The 12,241-nt window shown below is 34.7% G+C and overlaps 1 protein-coding gene across 1 annotated transcript in view; it reads left to right on the top strand.

Moving 5' to 3' along the window:
• Positions 1-12,241, top strand: part of Dys (Dystrophin) — a 923,162-nt gene that overhangs the window by 637,213 nt on the left and 273,708 nt on the right. Inside the window, exon 48 of the mRNA XM_090409612.1 lies at positions 7,446-7,560. Within this exon, the coding sequence (XP_090265738.1) occupies positions 7,446-7,560 (115 nt within the window). The remainder of the gene's footprint in view (positions 1-7,445; positions 7,561-12,241) is intronic.

Here is a 12,241-nt window from a genome sequence, read left to right as displayed (position 1 = left end):
ACTGGTTTGTCTGTTTTTCAGGGGTGAAAAACCCAAGTTCATCATGCAAATGTGGAAGTTTTCCACCACCTCTGTATGAAACGGACAAACTCGCATTTCATTGAAAAGCCCTGATAAAGGTTCACGACATAGACAGGATTCAACCCGGGCCTTTTCAACAAAACAGTTCTCTTGAAACCAACTTAGCTAAGCAGGCTCTTAAGGAAGTTTAGGACATCTCATTTTTGAATTTCTTTAAGGAAAAATAACTACTAACACTCTACAGTTGCTTGTATTTTGTTAATTTTGATAAAATTATAGTTACATAATAAATTAAACGGAAGTTATCCGGTTTTCCTTATTTACCCACGTTTATAACATATTTTTAAAGAAGGAAATGAGAATATGCTAATTTTATAAATAAATTTTCACCGGTATTAATTTTTTACATTTTCTTTGAAACACATGCTAAAAATAGTGGCTGATATTCATTTTTGTATTTTAATTTTTTTCAACTGTGTTACAAACTTGTGTGTCAAAATAAAAATGCCTTATTTTTATCATTAACTTTTATGTGAATCCTCGCCACGAAATCAGTAAACCTAATGTATAGTTATTACTATGGTTAGGCTATTATGGATGTTCCAAGAGCTCTGCCTGGTCTAGAGACCAAACATTGTTCCTTTTTTCAATCACTTCAGGCTTCATCTAAGCAGAATAGTGGTCTCGCACAAGACAACAAAAATCATCTGCTACTTAAAGCTTTTCACAAACATCTATGACACAAAGGACATTCGAATCTATAAATTATTCTTTTAGAGTTCTTACGGTATCCAATCGGTCAAGCAGACTGACATAAAAAGAATACCATGATATTTTCTGTTAAAATGTTTAAATAAAACAAAGTAATATAGCGACAAACGCATTTTGGAGTTAATACATTTCTTTCGAGAATTCTCGCAAAAATCAGTACGTAAAAAACGTACCTGTGATTAACAGAATTATATTTTTTAATATTTAGAAAGGCGAAATAATTTTTTCATACAAGCAGTCATTGACATTCATTTTTTTTTTTAATTTCTTAATTTTTTTTTCTTTCCTCTTAGGGATTTAAACTGAGCTTGTGTTAATTAGAAAGAATGGCAAATACTAATTTACAGCGACAGCCAGCCTGTTAGTTTATTTACATATCTAGGCATGACGTATAATTAAAATTTTGTGTGGTCAATTCTCTGTTATGTATGCCTCACGACGTGTGCAGTTAAACAATTGAACAAAAACATTTCTTTACAGCATGTATAAAAACTGAATTTTACTATTTTTCTATTCCAAATGAAGCAACATCACCTTGAGTTACATTCTAATTTTTTACTTAGCATGTTCCTGGTAAACGATAGCTTTCTCATGTTGCTTGTCTATTGTCATTTACTGACAGTTAAAAAATGTTATTGCTGAATAAATAAATAAATATCGCTTGAATAGTCAAGCGTGTTTTGTCTCCCTTCTAGTTTAATTCATGTGAAATTGTGTTTTTTTCTTCTTCTTTTTTTCTTAACAAGAGAGATTTCCCTCTTGTAACTATTGCATGGAATCAGTAATAAAAGATGGTTCCTTCCGGATGTGATTGAAGTTAGAAGCTAATCTAGTGGAAGAGATCTCACATTACGTCGCAGGTTCTTTTGTTAACAGAGAAAATTCTTGAAGAATATCGTTAGCGAAGAGCGATTCTGACATATCGCGAAGACAATTATGCGTTGTTTGCCTTTGATGTCTTTGTCATAGCGCAGTTATCGTGCTTGGAGTGTCTTTTCTATCGATCCAAAACAACTGGATATGCTATCTACCGCTTTGTGGAAGATTTGAAACAGGTAGAAATTCCTCTCTCGGACAGGAACAGATACAATCTAATATTTTCACATTCTTTTCTAGTTACACGCGCAGTGTGTCATTCTTGTTGGGGTGGGCGAATGAAAAAGAAAGTGGGGAGGGGAGAAGTAAATTCAAACAATCTTTCTTCGATAAGAAATTTGTGAAATGTCGTTCATTTCTTTTGTGGTATTATGATACTCATTTCTGCCGTCAAATTAAATGTCTCTGTGTGTGTGTGTGTGTGTGTGTGTGTGTGTGTGTGTGTGTGTGTGTGTGTGTGTGTGTGTGTGTGCGCGTGCGCGCGTGCGTGCATTGTTTTGGTCACTGTGCATTGCCGATTCCCTAAAGTGAAATCTTATCTCTTTTCCCGAACATATATACTGATCTCCAACTTATTAATGGACCAACCACGTGACCTCTTCATCAGAAACTTTTTTTCAACTCCCTCTCTCTCTCTCTCTCTGTGTGTACACTGCTGGTAGTAAGTTCACTTAATTTCAGGGCAGAAAAAAAAATCGATTGTCTTTTGCTCTTCCGTTATTTTTTCCCTAGTGGTATACCAAATTACTGACATGATCCTGGTTAATGCTCTGGATGGAGCTCACCCACTTCCTTTCAGTATGACCGGTTAAATGGACTTTTTTGTGCTGTTGTTGTTGTGTATCGGTATTTTCGCCCATGGGACTTTGACAAGATTAAAGTAGGCTTAGATAGTGATAGAGAAAAATACCTGAGAGTATGAGAAGTTTTCGAATTTAGTCGTGAAATGAATCAAAATTAGACTGCCGACATAATTGCGGAATTTAAGAATCTCTGAAAAGTGATGTATTTATTAATGTTAATGATATTTTATAGGGAATTCTGCATGTGGAAGGACATTTATGATTCTACTCTGTGTTTTCTTTCTTCAGACTTCAGCAGATTGCTGAAGTGTCATTGAGAGGGAATTGGATGCAGGGTTTTGTATTAGTCATTCTTCTATGAGAACATTTAGGTAGTATTCTAGCATTTCTGTTCCGTTGCAGTGAGAAAAAAATAACGTTTTGGGAACTGTTATTTAATGCGAGGAGAGAGAATTGATATGCACCTTAAGGAATTAACAGTTCAGTTTGGATAGTTTATTGAAGATTATATTAGTGAACTACGTTGTTATATAAACAACGTAGTTCACTGAAGTGCCCTCACAATCCCGGATTTTGAGCTATACAGCTTATGAAATTTAATTATCAGTACAACTTTGTGCTGATACTAAACTTTATCATAATCTGTCATCCATCGAACGGTTTTGAGTGTGTTATTATTGACTAACGACAAATATACAGATGTCTTACACCTCTTAAACAAATATAGTATTGATCTGTCTTTATGTTCTTCATAAAAAACACTTCATTAGAACCTACACTTCATAAAAAAGTGTAGGTTCTAATGCTAGATAACAAATGCTAGTCGTCCCTTTTGCCGACCTGGTTGGCCAATAAATAGTATCTCTGCGCTTTACCCAAGCACGCTGTGGGTTCGGATTCCACTATGGCATGTTTATGAATACCTTTAGGGTGGTAGATGATTTTCATCGCCCGACGCGAGATCACATCCATCTCATTTGGTTTCCAGATTAACCACGTACACTGCTTTTACATGAAAACCGAAAATGTGCATTCTGAGATGTTGTGCAACATTTCAGTTTTGGAAGTGGGGAAATACGGTCGGAGGTATTTTGTGCATGCTCATCTCTCTCTCTCTACACGTGCACACACACACACACACACACACACACACACACACACACACACACACACACACACACACACACACACACACACACCACACTTGGAATAACTATTTTTTCCTTTCTCATTTCTCATCGTCATACTACTGCTTCTTGGGCAGAATGCGTTGGCCTTACGCGTGCCAGCAACAGTAGCAGACATGGAGAACATTCCCCTCGCTGGGTGATCGATACCACTCTTGCAACCGCAGATCAGAACAATTCTAAATGGGTAGCCAGGTGAATAGGAATAGACTGAAGGGCGGAATAGGAGAGGACAGGTGGCCTGTTGGCAAAGTGCCAGTAATTTTCCTGATAAGCAAAACCATTACGACGGAGTTTTGATCCTCTGTTGGATTCAGTTTTCAGTTCCATTCTGTCGCAATACACCTGTAAAGAAATGCGAAGGGATCCGAAGACGATGAAGTGGCGGTGTGTAGCTGAATGCACTAGGAAATAAACACCTATTGTATAGACTGATAGATATAGTGGGGAGGGAGGAGTTCGCGAAGGCAGTGAATGAAAGAATTTTCATGGAACAGAACAAAATTGAAGCAGTTTGCTTGAAATTCCTTAAAGTAGCTTTGTTGAAAGCGCAGCTACTCTTTTTTGTAATTGGTGGCCACGGGCACTATATTTTTGAATGACATGTATCAGAGGATATGGAGAAATATATTAAATTGAAGCCTCACTCTCTGGTTTTCCGTTCTCCTGAGAGCTTTGAGCATTTGAAAGAGAAAACTGGTTTATTTCATTATTCAAAAGCGAGGAAACGTCATACTGTATATTTGTACACGTCTATTGTCTATCCACTATGAGTTTTAGTTTATAATACTTTGTGCGAATTTTTATTTTATTTATTTGTATATTTTTCCGGAGCAAAACATTAGAAATATAAGATATGGCGTTATTAAGATTTTTATTTAATATTTATTTTATTTATTTATTAATAAATAAATTTTATTTATTATTTATGCTTGAATTTCCGATAATTTAGTTCAAGAAAAAAAATTCTAATTTTTTAAATGGTATGTAATCATCAGTGACTGTTGAGGTCTTCAGATTTAATTAGATTTAATCAAATTGTCGATTCAGTCTTGTAATTGTGTGATTAGAGATGTGTATCACGATCTTATTTACATGTTTTGGAAACGTGCACTTCTTAGTTTATTTTAGAAAATAGACGATGAATGTAACAGTTTGTTTTATGCCTTTATTTATCATGTACTTGAAAATACCGTGAACTCACTACAAATTTATTGGTTCAGTTCTTTAAGTGTACTATCATGTCAAGTCTACTAGAATTATATAACATTTCATGTTACAAATCCAGTATTTATGATAACGGGAAAGGAAGCTTAGAAATAGTGTACACTTTAAACATACTTTAGTAATCCTTAAAAAAAAAAAAAAAAAAAAAAAAAAAAAACGTTCCGTTTCAGAAATATAAGATCTATAGTTACAAAGGAATAGATAACTTATTGTTTGCTGATGATGAGATAGTTATTGCAGCTGATGACAGTGCAGTCGTATATATGTGTATGATGCCCATATAAGGGTATGTACGAACTGAGAGCCGGAATTGACGTTAAAATATCTAAGTCAGTAGGGAAATGGAATGGGCATAGATATAAGCCTGGTATCCACGACCAAGTGAGTTGGCTGGGTAGAGAGCTTCTCTGTTTTGCACTCCACAAAGTGGATTGCAAGCAGAATATTGGTCGTGGGTTTGAGGACTACGTAATGGATGTTTGCAAATGTCTTTCGGCGGTGGATTATTTCCTATCGCCGTGGGATACTTCCATCTGCTTATTTGAAGGCCTAATAGTGATTTGAAGAAATACTACATTTGTTTTCTAGTGCAAGTGTTTCGGATAATCTTACCATTAGTTCACTCGCTGTACTAATCTTTCCGCAAGCGGAATTTTCGTTAAGACATTCGGGAGTTGGGTTATCGGACTTAGAGATTAAAAGAAGTAAGTGGGAATTTGAAAAAGATGATTGGAATGATGAATCCAGTTTTATGTTGTATGCTCATCACACACACACATACACACAGAAAGTTATTTATAATGTATAGCAAAGCAACATTCTGCTGTTTGTAAACATGATTCTAAAAGAAAGGTATAAAAAGGAAGTTGCTTTAAGTGGGAGTAGGCGTTTGACGTCAGAACAGAAAGCATGAGGAAACTCATAATTATGAAAAAGACGCATGATTGTGGCGATAAAATTATGCTTGATCATTTATTTAAAAAGAGATACAAATTATATTGGAATGTTAAAAATATCACATACTATATAATGAACGTATACCAATGGTTCCTTAGAGTGGATTATCTCTCTCTCTCTCTCTCTCTTCTTCCCCACGAAGGTGACGACGAGAAGTGGGCCAGCGATAACGAAAACTGCTATAAAGCTTTCCCCCCTTTATTATTATTATTATTATTTGAGAAATTTTATCCTTGGAATATTTCTTATGTTACCCCTCTTATTCAAGACATTTAATTCATAAAAATCATATTTTGCTCGCTTTAAAAAGGCATTAACATTATTGTAATATTTGTACAATAAAACTAAGCTAATATACTCACTGAAAGGCATCACGTTAATAATATAGTATTTCCCTGATTTAATTATCACTTTTTTTTTAATATAATATGAGGACAGCGACACTTACATTGGCACAAATAGTTCAGTTAGAAGTTTTTTGAGTGCTGCACAATGGTGCAGTGATTCATAGCTGTTCCGAAACCAGTTCAGCATTTTGGAAATCGTCCCAAAGAATTCCCCCACCTCCAGTTGCGTATTTTCTGTATGATATATATATGTTTCTTATTCTGTTGTGCAGTTGAATTCGTGAATTGATGGTATTGAATCATCGTTTTTTTTTTTTTTGGTATATTTGATGTACTTTTAACTAAAAAAAAAAAAAAGTAGAAGTGCAGGATTTGCAATTACTCGTAAGATTTATCAGTCTTAAGGAAATCAAAATCTGCTGTTTGTTAATATACGACTTCATCGTATATTTGAGAAAATTTATCCTTGGAATATTTCTTATGTTACCCCTCTTATATTCAAGACATTTAATTCATAAAAATTCATATTTTATATTATTATTACGTGACACCCCTTCAAGGGGGGGGGTCTAAGGACTCATCGTGGTGCATCACCTCACTACACAACTCACCATCTCCTCTACTTAATCCTACAACTACCATCAACGCACAACGCCATCTACTGTCCACCACCAACAGTATTTTTGTCTGTAAGACTTATTATAGATAAATATGGTGATAATGAAAGTGAGCCACAAATTGATCATAATGAATCCCAGTACGTATTCTGCAGTTGGAGCATGTTACAGTGTATGTGTGAATGGTTATTCTTACTATTCAGTTTGCCAAAGGAGTAGTAGCATAGGTGGTTTAAAAATAAAAATAAAAAAAATCGAGCACCATTAACTACAAAAAAAAAAAAAATTAGAAACATGGACTTCTATTGATCACAGAAAGATCAGTAGAAGTCCATGTTTTTAAATGTACTTTCATACATTTTAGATCCTTTTGACTTGAATGCACCTTGGGTATTATGGTCCTCACTTCTGTAAACATCACAGTCCATCTGAGTTCCAAATATACAATGACAAATTCTGACTCTTCGGGTGGTCTTTATTTCCACTTTAACACTTTCCTGTTCTTGTTTTAATTGTCTGGGAACATGCACGTGTGTAAGAAAGAGCACTTGTTTTTGATTATTAGAAAGTAGAAATCTTTTAATTAATAAACTTTTGGAAATAATAATTATACTGAAGTATCTCTCTCTTTATTTGTAGAAATTCATCAATGAACAAGACCAGAAGACAGCGCAGCTGAAGAAACTGCTGACAGCAGTTTCCCAGCAGAGGTCCAGTCCCGATAAGGAAGCTATTCAAGAACTGGAAGCAAGAGGTAGAAATTTATTTGGGCTTTTTTTTTTTTTTTTTTGTAAATTTAATAAGCATATTTACGCAGGTTAAACAATTTTATTTTAAAATGCGTTTATCAAGAACAAGCTTTCACTTGTGTTAAAGCTAAAATGGGATTTAAAAGGAACTATATAGAGGTATGATTAATTTTCTAGGTTGCGAGTTCGAATCCCGCTGTAGGCATGGATGTTTGTCAATGTCTTTTGATAGGAGATGAATTTCATTGCATGGTATGAGACCGCCTCCTCGCTTGTTGAAGGCCTGATGGGGCTTGAAAAAGTTCCATGTTTGGTATCTAGAGCAGGGTTTCTGGACTGTGTAAAAAATCAAAAATAGAAATATATATAAATTCATAACAAAATAGAAAAAAGATACTTAGCCCACCCTACGGTACGGTTGTACTATTTGTGTGGTGGGCCACATTAAAAAAAAAAAAACAAAACATGGGATGTAATAATATTTAATATCCCCTTTCCGTCCTAAGTTTATAAATACTATACAGTTTAAAACTCGTCCTCTGAAATACAGGTGACCCTCGTATAATGTGGATGTTAGGTTCCACAAAAATGCCACGTTATATAAATCGCGCTGGGCGAGACTCAGATCACATAAAAAAAGTCGGGTTAGGTTCCGAAATCGTTTTTTTTTTTTTTTTTTTTTTTATATATATATATATTTTTAAGATATTATATAAACAATGACATATCCAAAAATATATTTTTTTATTTAATTCAGGTAATTCATGTAAGTTAAGGAAACATAAACTATGAAACAAATACGTAGTGTATAAAATTATAAATTGTGCGTAAACTTCATTGCACATAATACATAAATGTTTTAGAAAAAATTTTACATCAAAATAAAATAAGGTGCATATTTTAATCGTCATTACTCTCTTCAAAACCAACATTTCGTAGATGTTCTTTATTTACGAGTGGCCGGACGTCGTCATCACTTGAAATCTCTTGGACATCATTTGTATAATTCTCATTGCATACTTCGGTTGGTTTAGTTATCAAGAAGTCAGTAATAAGACCTTGCTTACCATTATGCTGCAATTTTTTATTAAGTTCATAATACGGAGCTAAACCAATATCCAATTGTCTCGTGAATTTTCCCGAGCGCTTCATTGAGAGATCATTATCCATAAAATAACTTTCTTGCCAAGTGCAATCCTTCTGCTAATTTCTTTAAACTGAATTCTTTAACAGATTCATCACAATCAGAATCTTCGCAGAACTTTCCCCGCAATTTGGTTCGACGTCATCTATTAATTATACCAGCTCCTTCTCATTTAAATTTATTTCCCCATCAATTAATTTCACTATTGAAGAGATTGGAGTACTTATGAAGAAGTTCGCGAAGGTTGAATCTCTTGTGCTGACCGAAACCGAATGTATCTTCAGTCTTGTTCAATTGTTACCTTAGCATTTTACAGTGGGTTTATCCCTATTAACAAACGCAGAAGCCCTCTAAGTGGCCATTACTATAAAAATATTTTTTTTTCACATAAAAAGCATTACATATTATATGTAACTCACCAAAAAATGAAGTGCTCAGCTTGAGATTAACACACTTATGATTTTTAATGCGCTTTCCTGGCAGAAAACGAAGACAATTTTCAACAATAAATACTTTATAGGTAAACAATTGACGTACATGCATGCTAAAGGGGATTTCCCCTAATATAAATTCGCTACTTATAACTACATGCGTGATACGGGCAGACAGAAATTTAACGAAGATAAAATAAATTTGATTTTTAAGTCGCGCCTTGAAAAATATATGAAAAGATAAAGGGTTACTACAGTTTATAGACCGTTTTATATCGTAAATCATAAGTTATACGAGGGTTACATGTACAAAGAAAATAGTTTTAAAACTCATGATTCAAAGAAGCCTGTTAAGAACGGTTAACGGGAAAACTCTTCCCAAGCGATTTATCTCTAATGTGCCAGGTATTAATTTTGAATATTATGAATTTTTCCTTACTGAATTCTTTTAACAGTGATCTCTGTTCCCTATGTCTTCGCGCTGCGCATTTAGTAAGAAAGACCAAGGTTCCTTAATTTTTAATTGGTTTAGTATGTTGCTGTAATAAAAGTAGTTTCTACTTCATTTAGCAGTTTCTTCTCTAGTAACTTAGTACCAAAAAATGAAGGTTACAATTGGATTATAAGCGTTTCATAGCACCTACTTTATGTTCTAGTAATGGTTGTTCGCCTTGATTACTCTTCTTCTTCAAATCACCCGTCCCGTAGGACGGGTAAAGTCCTCTAATTAGTGGTCACGGCCAATTAACACTGCCTGCACGCCACTTATCTGCTGCATCCCCCAAGAACAAGTATTTATGCTTAGAATTGTGTATTCACTGGGCCAGTATGCCCGTTTTGAGGAAGGAAAAACCCTAGTTTCCCGAAGAAAATCCCTCCACCCGGTATGAGACCAGCTAACTCACAATTTGATCTAAATGATAAATGCTCCTCACGTCATAAACGGGATTCGAACCCAAGTTTTTTCCCATCTAAGGACTCGTCTATACCAACCGAGCTACAAACGCTATCCTTGATTACTTGGTTAGCGATACATGACTTCTAAGATAGGTGAACGATAGGATTGTTAATATCTTTGTTCACCCGTTGATGAGACACTAGTATTGCGGAACATATTGGCAGAATCCAATCGGTGGACAAAAAATTACCTCTTTCTTCTTGTTTTTTAATGTGTTTTATTCCACAGGCTATTCCTGAGACTGGATGGACCAACTTCTTCATACCCATTTACTACAGTTACAACTTTACTTTTAGCGTTATCTGTGAAGGATTTTAACATTTACTGAATTTGTGCTACTCTGCGTAAAACTCGCCTATCCCTTTGTCAGGTAGGTTAAGAAGTTTCCTGCAAGAATTTCATTCGAAACCATTAGCCCCACTCGATTCTCTGAGAATCGAGTGGAGATGTTTAGTACTACTAATCCTCTCATAACCCATATATATATATATAATTCTGTCCAAGAAAGAAAGACTTAAATATATGGTACATGTACAGCTAAAGATAATTCAAGAGATCTGTTGTTCTCTTGAGAGGAGCGGGGAGAGCAAAACATGGTAGCAGAATGATGATTTAACCTAAGACGATAAAAATCACCTGCCACCTGAAGATATTTACAAAACATCCATATCGAGCCCCCCCCCCCCCCCCCCCAGGGCCATAGTTTCGAGAACGGAACGCTGTCCACTCGGCCAACACTGCTAGTGGACATCTGCAATTTCTGCTTGAACTGCTATGTCTACAAAGTATGTTCTTTGAGTGGTCATACCAAGAAAAATGTAAGACCATGTACTAGATCATGTAATGCTATTCAATTTTTATGTCATCCAAGCGATTATTGATCAGCATTTTATCTGAGGTGATTTCTTACTGAAATTACTTTCAAAGAATGCTTCGCCCATACTAATATGTGTATAAAAATTCCTATTAGTATTTCTTCAATTGAAGGAAGACGAAATGTGAATTCTAATACGATATATAATTTTGTTTCTTATTATTATGTTGCAGCTTTAACAAACTAGTGTTTTCCATTGTTTACATTGATCTTTTGGCTTTATGAATAGTTATTTCAGAGAGAAAATGGGCTTTTTTTGACTGATTTTTTTTTTCTCTTTTGCACTCCTCGTTTTTGTGAGACTAAAACGAATCCTTGTTCCCTCGAGGGAACAATGCTTTTCTTTTGTTCCATGTCCGCCAGCGTTTCCAAAGAACGTGAGATTCAAGTGTCATCTGCATTTGAACCGGTAGCAAAGAAGTTTATTCTTTATTATTTAAAAAAAAAAAAAAGTACTAGCATTCTGTAAACGGACATGGAACTAGAAAGTTCAGCATCTTTGATAGCAGCTTTGTCCTTGAGGGCACGGCTGTCTGATTACTAAGGGAATTGGTTTTCCGATACTACCGATCGCTATTGTGTTTGTGGGACTGGAGTATTTGCCTTTTCAGTCTTAATAAAGAAAGAATAGAAAAATCTCAAGCACCTGAGTTTTATTTGCCTGTCCTTGCCTGCTTTGGTGTATCTACAGTCCAGTTTTAGAAGTTACTCAACACTTCATGTCTACATTGAAATGATTCTAGACAATAGTAGCTAAGCATGAGGAGAGAGAGAGAGAGGGGGGGGGGTGTTTATTCGTACACACGATTTTCGGATTGATTCTGATCTCATCAATTTCACTATGACGCCTTTTTTTTCAACCCTCACAATTTGTCTTAGAATTTTGCTTCAAGAAAGTTTTAGTTCGGTTATACATTTCTTCATATATAGTGGCTTGGGTTGTGCATATATTTCCATAGATCAGCAACAATTTTTTATTATTGAATTTCATTAATTTTTTTTTCTTTCTTTTTTTTTTTTTTTTTTCATTTTTAGCTAATCTACTCATGTGCATGTTTTATTCCTTATTAAGACATCTGTTAGTGGTATTAGAAATCTCAAAGTTTAATCCTATATGATTTCGCTGTCACTCTCTTGCAAGGATTGAGTATCTTCACGGGCAATTACCATTCATTAATTTAATGTTACTGACAAAAGCATACGATAGCTGCATTATTTACTTTTATTATATTTTTTTTTTTTGCAGTGCAGAAATAGTTTACAGATTTTATATTATTAA

Source organism: Typopeltis vanoorti, chromosome 19 (genome assembly GCF_054136105.1).
Source record: "Typopeltis vanoorti isolate ZY-2024b chromosome 19, IOZ_Tvanoo_1.0, whole genome shotgun sequence".
Classification (NCBI taxonomy): domain Eukaryota; kingdom Metazoa; phylum Arthropoda; class Arachnida; order Uropygi; family Thelyphonidae; genus Typopeltis; species Typopeltis vanoorti.
The sequence above is the reverse complement of the archived record's forward strand: the minus strand, read 5'-3'. Positions and strand labels throughout refer to the sequence as shown.